This window comes from Amphiura filiformis, chromosome 14, assembly GCF_039555335.1.
Source record: "Amphiura filiformis chromosome 14, Afil_fr2py, whole genome shotgun sequence".
NCBI classification, from domain to species: Eukaryota; Metazoa; Echinodermata; class Ophiuroidea; order Amphilepidida; family Amphiuridae; genus Amphiura; species Amphiura filiformis.
The window spans coordinates 22,069,085-22,081,202 of record NC_092641.1 but is presented as its reverse complement, the minus strand read 5'-3'; the positions used below and the strand labels follow the sequence as shown (position 1 = coordinate 22,081,202).

Genomic DNA, 12,118 nt, shown 5'->3' with positions numbered 1-12,118 from the left:
TGAAAGATGTGTAATCCTTCTACGAACGCAGAATTTCTTGGTATACCGCGAGGTACAACTATTTATGCGCAGCTGATATAAAACGTGTTCAGACGGGCTGAAACTTTCAGGTTTCGGACCGTCGAGGGTTGGATATTACAAGTGCGTCCTCAAGACCAGAATCTGTCCAAACACCAGAATTTCCAAGCGAATATTTCGACACCTCAAACTTTAAACCTCCGTCTGGAGATAAATATAGTTTTCCTAATGAGCATGTACGAAACCATGAACATTCCAATGAGGAAAAGGCACGCTATAACAAATTATTCCGATAATATTAACAAATTACTCCCGATGTCACAATCAAATGTGCCTCCCCGCATGTTACGCGGATGACATCAACAACTGAAGATGGACCTAGTACTAGGCTTCAAGAAAGTGGACAGTTGGTCAATGCTTGTTCCAATGAGAAATCAAGGTGACATGTATATAGGTTGTCGAATAATACTATAAATTACTGCATGTATTTAATAATGTTTTACCTCGTTGAAAAATAACAAAATTGGGTGTCGCAGCAAAAGGACTCATAAAAATTAAACGGTACTCGCGATTCAATTCATATTTTCACAGAAGGTGGCCATTTATAGAATCTATAGTATGGCATTTATAGAATCTTTCAATATTGGGAAAGTTCGACTTGGTTCTTACATAAATATCGATTCTTTGCTCTATTGCAGTTTTTTTTACTCACCCTGTATATGTAGTAATGTGGGTAAGCTAGGGGTGTGCGTGTTTGTGTTGATTAATTTGTAATTTTTTGATTGTGGTATCGATTGATTGATTAATTAATTAATTTCAGGGTTTGTCATCATGAAAACCTTCAAATCCAGCCAAAATGGACACAGTCTAATTCACAGTACCACGACGAATGGTGGTGACACAAGACCCCGTGTATTTTTAAGAATGTTCTACCTTACATGTATGTGTTTCACTGGGCTTGTAATTCTGCTCTCTCATTTTACTAAGGTAAGGTCTATACTTAGAGACGAGTTGAAAGAAAGAAAGAAAGAACGAACGAACAAAAGAAAGAAAAAAAAGAAAAAAAGATATAAAGAAAGAAAGAAAGAAAGAAAGAAAAAGAAAGAAAGAAAGAAACAAAGAAAAAAAAGAAAAAATAAAGGAAGTAAGTTATAAAACAAAAGAGAAGAGAGGAGAAGAGAAAACCTCCTAGGGTGCCTGCGTCACCATATGACTGCTCGCATAATGACGCAATCACATCACGTGGGATATCTGTTTTCATTGTTATTTTCATTGTTATTTTTATTATTTTGAATATCATCCGTAATTTTTCTTTTTATATTTTTTCATCCACAGAATGCGATGTTCAAACGCACGCATCCCTACCTTTCGCAACGTGGCTACAATTCGTCGTCCAATCTTAATAGCAGCACACTCGATACAGGGATAAATAATTTCACAAAGCCAACATACACTGCACCTTATACATTAAACCCAACTAACCCATCCAACGAAAATAACATTAGCAATAAATTTCCAACAAGTTACAGGTATTCTCGGTTTTATATCAAATCGAAAGAACCTCTTCAACTTTGCGACACCCTTGAAATCAGCATTGAAGCTCGCAATATTAACGATGAACCTAAATTATCGGGCGGGGATTACTTTTGGATTTGGCTATACACCAAAGACAGACTGCAAGCTAGTGCTGCAGCAGATGAAATCGTAGACCATCTAAACGGGACTTACACTGCACGATTTCAGCTACATTGGAGTGGTAAGGTGGACATTGCAGTAAGTCTGGTTCATTCCAGTGAAGAAGTTTCTATCCTAAAACGTAACAGAGAAGACTTTCCTGCCAGATGTAGCTACCAAGGAAAATTCCAATCCAAATATGTAACAAAAAGCACGCCATGTCATATTACACAAAATATGTATTTGCCGCCGACACCGAAACCGGTCGATAGAAAGTTCTGTAATCTTACGGATGAAGTAACGGGCATTCCATGGTATTGTGTGAAGCCGGATGGTTTGCAGTGCGATTCGTACATCGCGCATGCTGTTGGGGGAGATGCTGGATCAAATTTGAGAGATTTAATGATGAGCGAGAATGAAACACGACTGTTTTCTGGGTAAGCATTATTAGTTAACCTGTACCTATAGACGTTTATAAATCAAGATCGGAAAACCGCAGTATTTATTCAGTAAGCTAGGGGGTCAAATTGAATCAAGCGGAATCACGTGCCCTTTTGAGTAAAACTGCAACGTATTTAGCTGAAACCAACATGAGTCATCACAGAGAAATATTTTTAAAGGTATTGAATTAACACTTCCACTATTTGGCACTTCACAATGTGACAGTAAAGAAAGGAAAATGCAAATGTCGTCACATTTGATTTGGTCTTCATGTGGTCTTCGCAATATAAATATCAATCTCTTACACAAGCCATACCATGTCTTGCACGCAGATTTGTGTTCAGACGTTGCGTTAGCGTTAGCGTCGATGACCTAGAATTGTAAACAGGGTCATCCATAACAAACTTCGATCGGAAAACTTCGATTTGAAAAGGTCTATACCATGCGAAACACTTGATATTTTATTTCTGTATTAATGCTCGTTATTATAAACACATCACTTATTCGGAAGTCTTAAAATATGTGCATCACATTCCAAATGGCAAAAACAGTCACAAATAATTAAGTTCCATACCTTTGAAACACAATTTGTTTTTAGTTCAGCGGATCACTCTAACAAATAACTTTTTTGATGTTTACACAAATTAATATCTATTCAAATTGCAATAGACAATTTCAAATCAAGATCGGAAAACTTTGGAAAACCGCGCTATTTATTATTAAGTAACCTAGGGGATAAAATTGCGGACATTACAATGTCATGAATTACGGTACCCTTTTGCGCGAATATACAGCTTATTTAGCCAATGTGAACATGGGGTCATCGGTTTAAATGTTTTCCCAGTATATTGAGCAAACAGCTCAGCTACTTGGTTTTTCACAATGTGATACTAATGGAAAAAAATGATCAAATGTTCGTAACTTTTCGTCAGTTAAATCTTTTTTACAAAACGAAAAAATATGCATGACCTCTTTCACAAGGCAGTCTCTTACACAAGACATACCACCGCACGCTTGATTGGACATTGGGTATCCCTGGTAAAAGTACTTCTCTCATTCATAATTGACCGTCGAAATTTCATCGAGGTTATGATGCATATATGTTACAAATTGGAACTTCGCACTGTACATGATGCTGAAGAGGTACTTTTTTATGCGAGCGCGATCGGAATTATTTCATGCTTCGGGTTTCATCGGAATGGATCGGTTCGAAAAGGTGTATTACTTATTGGGATAGTTATACTACAGTATTCTAATCACATACTACTGTACACACTGGCCAAAACTATGGAGCATTTCGAAAGAAGAAGAATTGGACAAATTGTAATCCATAATCCCTGTCGATTTCATATATAACGTACTAGAATGCGATTTTTTGCATAAAATAATTAAGATTAGGCTTTAATTGAAGACAGAGAAAAAAAAAAAGACTACTTTGCGTCTCACGTCACTGTCAATCAAATTCCCTACTCTCCTTGATTGGTTAATAGCGTGTAAATGGAAGCTCGATTTATCTGGTGCCGAACGGAGAAAAGTAATAGCAGGAAATGGTGAAAAAATGACGTACTTTTACAAGGCAAAAATCAACTTTTCTAGATATTGTTGACATGGTGCTTTCGCAAAAGAAGGTTTCCTACCATAAAGACCGAAGTTTTGAGTTGGTTTGTATGTTTGAAGGTGCAAAATTAACAATAAGACGCCTGGTTTTATACCGTCGCATTCAGTAACTCATATCATCACGACACTAAACAAACCGTGCTCGAGTTTGATTGACAGATGACGTCAGACGCAAACTAGTCTTTTTATCTCTGTCTTCCACTATAATAAAGACACTTTTCACATTTCTGGTACCGTTTTACAATGGATTCAAAATTACCTCCAAAATCGCACTTTTCGCGTGACTGTGGAAAATGATTTTTCTGCTCCTCAGCCCGTCGAGTTTGGTGTTCCTCAAGGATCCGTGTTGGGCCTGCAATTATTTAGTATGTATACATATACCTTGGGACACATCATAAGAAAGCATGGCATCAGATACCATATATATGCTGATGACACACAGATGTACGTTTCTTTTGACCCGCGTGTACCTGGTGATGATGAACGTGCTCTTTCTAGACTGTCTAAGTGTATTGACGACGTAAAATGTTGGATGACAAACAATAAATTGCAACTAAATGAACAGAAAACTGAGTTTTTCGTCACATCGACTTCCTACAAATTAAGCAATTTACCTGAGCTTAAACTCAAGATTGGAGATGCAGAAATTGCCGCTTCACCCACTGTAAAGAACCTTGGTGTTACTTTTGACACAACTATGTCCATGTCCAAGCATGTCAGTGATATGTGTCGCTCTATTAACTTCCATCTCAGGAACATGTTTAGAATACGTCGGTACATTGATTTTGACTGTTGTAACCATCTTGCTAGGTCGCTGATCACCTCTCGTTTGGACTATGCCAATGCTTTGTTGTACGGGGTCAAAAGCAGAGACCTTAAACGTCTCCAGTCGCTTCAAAACAGAGCGGCTCGTTTGGTGTTTCGTGTTCCCCGAGACCAGAATGCGGAAGTTCTATTGTCTGATCTGCACTGGCTGCCGGTGAATGACAGGATTTTGTTTAAAAACATGCTCTATGTGTACAAGTGTCTTAACCATGAAGCTCCGTCATACCTTTCTGACTGTCTGTGCAAACGCTTACCTGGAAGGGAAGGTATGAGATCTGGACATGATTCTACACGACTGTACGAGCCGCGAACCAACTTAGTAACAGCGGGTGATCGGGCATTCCAGGCTTTTGCTCCAAGGGAATGGAATAAGCTGCCGATCACCCTCCGTGAATCAATTTCTGTGTCAAGTTTTAAAGGGAAATTAAAAACCCATCTCTTCCCACGTTTTTAGTTTGTGTATGACACCACTGCCCACGTGCTTTTAAAATTATGATGTGTATTTTATGTATAGGCTTTTTAATTGCCTATTTTAATTTGTCTTAATTTTGTTTTTAATAACTATATGCTGTTCATATTCTTGTGTTTTAAAAATGTATTAATATGTATAATGCTTGTATTACATTTAAAATAGACTTGGTGATTTATTAAAGCATTATTTACAACTGTATTATGCTTATCACTGCAAACCAGTGATAAGCATAACCTGACGAGTCGTAGGTCGGCTTCGGCTGGCCATGAAACAATATTGTAAATAATGCTTTAATAAATCACCAAGTCTATTTTAAATGTATCCCAGCTCCCTTCTTGGTTGAGCACTTTACTGTGGATGATTTACCTTACTTGGATTTATTTAATGCTTGTATTATGTATATGCGCTGTGATCGCTTGAAATGGCGCTTAATAAATGCCTTTGTAATAATAATCGAAGGACAACTTTGGTGAGCTCATGCGTATTCCACAATGGCGGAAGCAAGGGTTTTTTTTGCGTTTTTTTTCCCATTTTGTGAAGAAATGAGAAAAAAATCATTGGACAAAGTGGTATGCAAAATGACGGGGCACATCTTCTCGTTTTATTGGTGGCATCGGTATCAATGTAGCTTACATGCTTTTAAAGGTAGAAGCCAAAAGGTGGTACATCATTGATGTTTTAAATTCACTTCATATTGGAAAGCTTACTATCAACGGATTTTGTTAAAATTTTTGGATATGTGTTGCTAACGCATTAGAGAAATAATGTTGATATGTAAAATGGGAATAAGTGGTTGCTGATTTCTTTTATGACTTCATGAACTTGGTGCTCCACACCTATCAAGAAAACGAACTGGTTAAAATGCTTCTATTGTAATGTTGAGCTATATTTTGTATTTTAAACTAGCGACATTATTTCACTGAAACTTAATTAAGCCACAAGTAACAGGTTACTACAACCAAACTATACAGCAATGTTGAAATTGCACAATGCGTACGAAGCGCATAAACCGGACTCCAGCAAATCTCTCAAAATCCCCTTCGTTGCTGTATTATTGGCTATGCAAACTGATTAAACTGATTGTACCTCTTTTTGAAACACAATCATGATCAACACGTAGAGAGCTTACAATCTCTCATGACATCCTGCAAGGAGTAAACACAAGCTTACACTTTTATATGTTACAATCTAAATGCGGATAGGTGTGCGCCGTTCGGCAGCAACCTAGTTGATGCGATCTGATTGTGATGATTCACCATTGCAGCGAAATTACAGCGCTTTGAGTCCTCTAAGATCTGGAGAAAGGCGCTTTATAAATCCAAAATTTATTATTTATTATATATATTTATTACAATCTATTAACAGACCATTCTGTCATTCACTTCCTGGGGGATTTCCAAAGTTATATCATCATAATAGGGATTTCTCCCGTGATGCAATACAGAGAACTTTCTGGAATAGTAGGGACTTTCCAAGATTATTAATAACTCTGATTGAGTTTGTTTACTGTAACCATTGGAGTTTCCCTAAAACATGTTGTAATACACAAACTCTTGGTTTTCCTCCTTTCTCTTATCTGTCATGAAATAAAGTAAATTAAAATAAAATAAAGTAAATTACTCAGGGCACATCACACACTCATCAGTGTTACTACAGTATACATGTTATAGGACTAATCTATTATGACCATTGTCTATAGTTTAGTTCATTGTAAATTATATAAGATCCCCGGCAAATTTTCAACATTTCAGGATTACGTTTCTGGTAGGGAGGGAGGGAGTCGGCCGAGAAATAAAACTAGTTTCGTTTATAGGACGTCATCGATCTTTTGGCTTGTTCCCTAAAAGGAATGATGATAAATACATCATAAACGTAAGCACTTTTTGAGAAAATTCAATATAAGATATATTTGTCAATTTATATAACTTTGGCTAGGTTGTTTGTGGCCATGGTTTCTGATTCTGCACCAACAATTCCTAAAAAGACTCAATTTATTTTGTCTTTCAAAATACATGTGTACATTTGACGATTTCAATTACACAGCAATATTTTACCACATATTTATACATAGTGTCTTCATTTTTATAACATTGGTTAGGATTTTTGTAGTCATGGTTTCTGGACAACTATTTGTACACAGGCATAAACCACTTATATTTTGGCTTAAATTTATGACTGTTATGTCATATTTTGCTTCGACAATTTTGCTAGCGAGCTCGTCAAATCAAAATGGCGTCAATTATATAGGTCTGTTTGCATCATTATAGTTTTCTCCCAACATCTATTACACTGTTTTTAACTATTTCTTTTGTTCTATTCGTCCAGTCCCAAACTGATCTCAGCCACAACGAAATGGGTAGAAGTGCGTACTAAAGGTGAGGCCTGTTGAATGGAATTAACAGCATTAACGCATTCCCAAGATGCATAAGCAGACATTGCTTGCTGCAGCTAACGTTAACAACTGCAAGGGTTTAGTATACAAAATTAATATGGACTGCCATGAGGGGCACAGTTTAAGATTATAGGCCCTCGGTGATGTCAAAACCATGACTATGCCCAGCTTTGCTTCGGCATAGTCATGGTTTTGACATCATCTCGGGCCTATAATTTTATCTGTGCCCCGAATATTAAGCAGTCAATATTTGTTTTATATACCGAATAATATAGATTCTTCTCATTTGACTGACAAGGCCTACAAGCTTTTAACTGCATAGACCTTAGGCTTAAATGCAAAAGGGTGCAGAATTTGGACCGATATCTACCGATTTCATATCTAAAACAACCCTACCGTTTCTGTGCTAACATCGCACACTGCCGAGTCTCCAGGTCGTAGTAATTTGTCTAAAAAGTGACATTTGGCAGGTATAAATCACTGCACTCACTACGGCGGCCAGTGAAAGATCGTCGTCTGCAAGGAAAGGTCAAATTCATCGCGAACTGTTACAAGCTAGTCTCTTTTACAACACTGTAATCAACGCCGACCGTATAGTGGGTGCGTAATGTATACGAACGACCTGTGTATTCGGGGATGCGACTATTCAATTATTTATCGGGCACAGTTGAATCTATGCACCGGGCATAGTTGCTTATGACGTCATCTTGAGACAAAAAAAGGGGGCACAGCTATTTTAATGACTCCACTTTTAACCAATCAGATGAGAGGAATCTATATATGAGGTATATAACAATGACTATTCACATTTGTTTGTCTGCTTGAATGGTAACATAACTGTTTTTTCGCAAAGAATGACAAATGTCTAATATAAGCAAAAATAGCAAATAATTAATTCTCTCCACGCGGGTGTCGACTGCAGACGACAAGTTTCAATTTTTTTTAATTCAAAAATTTTAGAATTGTAAATTCTCATGACCATTGCAATCAGCATGAAAAATGCATTAAAATAAGTACAAACAAGCCTAGTATTGGTTGAGTGGTTTTTGAGACAGCTCTTGATATTTTGAGAAAATGAATTTGGACTTTTCATGTTGAAGCCTATAACCAGCACGCAGAGCATTGAACACTAACACTATAATATGTCACACCACAAAATACAGTCGGTGGAGGACACAATGTTGAATTAGCCATTGGTTAGACTATGCCATAGTCGATATTTAATAAATAGAAAAAGACGTTATTAATCATGATGAGCGCAATCAGTTGAACTCGAATGACCGTACACCACGAATGATCCATAAATATCCTAAATTGTATTCTGAGTTAAAGTGTAAAATGTACATGAAGGTGGTATTCATAGGCAGCGCACTGAATGGTCTATTGTTTTATTGTGTCCGATTTGAGCGCTGACATATTGGAAAATGTTGCCAATCAATATTCATGAGAGTGTACATTCAACGTCCAATTTTCGAAATTGGGTGACTTGTGCTTGGCAGGTGTAAAATACATCTGACTGGGCGTTTTAAATACGTAACGCATAAAGGCATTGACATCATCGAATGGCTGCCTATAGTGCTGTTAGTGTTAGGCCTATGTGGGGGGGCTGTGTTTAGTTTCTATAATAATTATTATAAGGCCTACATTTATTTGTCATTCCTTTCTTTTCCTTTCTCTGTACTTATTCTTTCCTTGCTAAAGTATCACTCCCTCTTTTTATCTCCCTTCCTTTCTCCATCCCCTCATACTTTTTGTCCCTCTTTCTCTCTTCCTCCAGCCCCCTCTCATTCTTCATGTCCCCTCCTCCACCTCTTCCTCCCTCATCCCCTCCCAAGACCTCTCACAAAAGAGCTGCCCCCCCGTCAGTACGCAACTGTTTATGACATTCTCCTTCTTAAAATAAAATAAAATGTCAATTTGTGAAACAACTTTTATATAGGCCTATACCGGTATAGGCTACTTATTATATGTTACATGCATACGTAGCTATTACCATTAGACAGTAATAGACATGCAGACATGGCAGCCTTGATGTTTAATCATTCAGCAAGCGCATTCAATTTATTTAAATGAAGCACCTACAGTCAGTGGGGTGACAACGAACTGCATCAGCGGCTAATGTGTGCCTTTTGAGCTATACGGCTACTCAATTACACCCTTGAGTGGTATGACTACAAAAGGTACTTTTCGTTATAGTAAGCGCTTTCACGCGACTTTCGTTTGATCACTTATTGACAGTAGTCTGCTAGGTAAAGCGTTAATACACTGTCGGGTCAGCTTACCGATTTAATGGTGGAAGCCCTTTGTCCCAAACAAAAGGTACCTTTCGATGAATAGCTTGTCAGATTTCAAATCGGCACAAGCGTACAATGCGTTACATAATCTATTGCCTCTCCATTCTTAATAGCTCCATGTTCATAGGTACCTGAAGTTGGTGCTACGTGTATCTCATTTTGATAGCGCTAGTCACACATTTTATACCAATCAATAATAATATTGGTGAAGAGGATAATGAGCTTCAACCTATGTCTATAGAATTCTTAAATAGCTCTAGCCTTCATTTGCTTTGGCTAAATCCTGTTCAAGCGGTGGGTTACAAAGCATTATATTTTGTCTAGGTATGTATAACCAACAATTAACAATGACAGGACAGTCCTAAACCTCGTTGACTTGGGGATGATTTGATATGACCGCCAATTATGACTGTTTGAGATCAATTACCAGCAATGTGGGAAAAGAGTATACCATGTGGAAAAAGGTATACCATTTTGTTGAAGGAGCCATATGTTCAACAAACCATAACCCCGCTTCTGGATATAGTTTGAAGTCAAATGATATTCCATTTTAAAGCTTATGATATATATTGTCTAAACACGAAATAAAACAAAATTAACCGGGCCGACTTTACGGCTCATTCGTGGTGTACGGCTACAATTATGCAGCTTTTTAATTACCACAAGTAATTTATTCAATAAATGGTCATAAAAATGTTTATACAATTTTGAAATTTTATGTTAAAAATCAAAAAGAGGGGTCTTTGGTGAAAAAGAATATTCGTACTCCCACTTCAGTCAATAATAAAATTGATGTTCCCCCTGTCTTTACAGATATTTTTTATGTGTTCCCCACTCATCTCCTCCATCCCCCCTGGCGTAAATAATGACCCCTCCCAAATACTGCTTTTTGTAGAATAGCAAAGCTAAAACCACACAAGAAAAGTGTGAAAAAAGCGCCAATAAATCAAAGAACTCATCCAAACCCAAGTACATATGACACAGATAAGCAAACCAAATAAGTAATAGCAAACATGGTGCCTACTAAGAATGTAGCACATAGTTCATATTCCTCTTCTTTTGTACAGATAACCAAACCAAATCAGATTGCACAACTGATTTACCTGACTGTTACTTGGGAATCACACCTCGCTCACCAAAGCACGTGGCAGGCTTTTACTATAAAGACGAATGGAATTCATTAGTTTGCAAAAACAGGGTCTTCCAAAGTGCCGAAACTATGAAATGCTTACAGAACAAAACACTTCATTTCTGGGGTGACTCCACATTACGACAATGGTATGAATATTTAGTTGCTGTACTACCCTTCAATGAAACCAAAGGTACGAATGTTAGATTCGGGCCACATATAGCCGTCAATGAAGTGAATAATGTAACGCTATATTATCGACATCATGGATACCCTATCAGGAACTCATGGACACCTGCAGTTGATATATACTATATACCAAATCTAATAGATGCAATACGCGACACTGGTGACGATATAGTCTTGTTAACATTATGGGCTCATTTTACGGCAACAAATTTAAACTATTATCAAAACCGTTGGGAAGCAATCAAACAATCTATTTTACGTTTGAAAACAAGAAAGCCAGGAACACGAGTCATTATCAAGTCAGCAAATACGAGGGAAAAGACATCTCTTGATCATGACAGTTGGTATGCTTGGGAGCTGGATAAACTGATGAGAAAAATAATGTATGGAGTTAGTGACGTCCAAATAATAGATGTATGGGACATGACCTTAGGTCACCGAACTGGATATCGAATACATCCGGTACGAGAGGTTATATCGCAAGAAATAGGAATGCTACTGTCTTTCATATGTCCTGCTGGATCAAATAAAGCACATTAGAAATGGGTACTTTATATATACTTATTTTTCATATCCTGGAAAAACAGTGCACTTTAAGTGTAATTGTATGTGCTTTATATGACTTTAATTATACTTTCTGAATATGTTTGATAAGTATGTGCCATTTTTATGCTTTAAATATACTTTATTTTGACTTAGTTTTTCCCTCTGTCAGTGGGTATACTTTAATTGTACTTATTTTGGACAAATTTTGAAGACCAGTGTGTACTTTAACGCGGCTGTGTACTCTAGCCATTGTTTCTTTCTCAAAATTGAGTTTTTATGATATGTTTGTACCTTGTTATGTTTTTTATAAATACAAGGAATGAAAATCCAGATTTGTAAACTCCAACTGCAATATTTTAAGGATTTTATTTCACTATTCCACTCGTGTTTGAAATTGAAAAGGAAAGAAAATCTTTGTTGTACCAGCAAGGTACACGCGCGCAACAACTCATCGCGTTGCGTATCGCGCAATTTGTTAACGCACAAATACGCGACGCATACGCAACGCTTATCTACATGCG

The 12,118-nt window shown here is 37.2% G+C and overlaps 1 protein-coding gene across 1 annotated transcript; it reads left to right on the top strand.

Moving 5' to 3' along the window:
* Window positions 1-745: 745 nt before the first annotated feature.
* On the top strand, window positions 746-11,591 carry LOC140169283 (NXPE family member 3-like). The gene is made up of 4 exons (XM_072192539.1): window positions 746-751; window positions 1,354-2,129; window positions 7,373-7,422; window positions 10,801-11,591. Exons 1-4 carry the CDS (start codon window positions 746-748, stop codon window positions 11,589-11,591), a joined length of 1,623 nt encoding a protein of 540 aa, XP_072048640.1.
* Window positions 11,592-12,118: the final 527 nt, after the last annotated feature.

Excerpts from the sequence above, each read along its gene's own strand:
- LOC140169283 (XM_072192539.1), top strand. Across the intron at positions 2,130-7,372 it reads GAAACACGACTGTTTTCTGG|TCCCAAACTGATCTCAGCCA; the intron begins GTAAGCATTATT and ends CTATTCGTCCAG. Across the intron at positions 7,423-10,800 it reads GGTAGAAGTGCGTACTAAAG|ATAACCAAACCAAATCAGAT; the intron begins GTGAGGCCTGTT and ends TCTTTTGTACAG.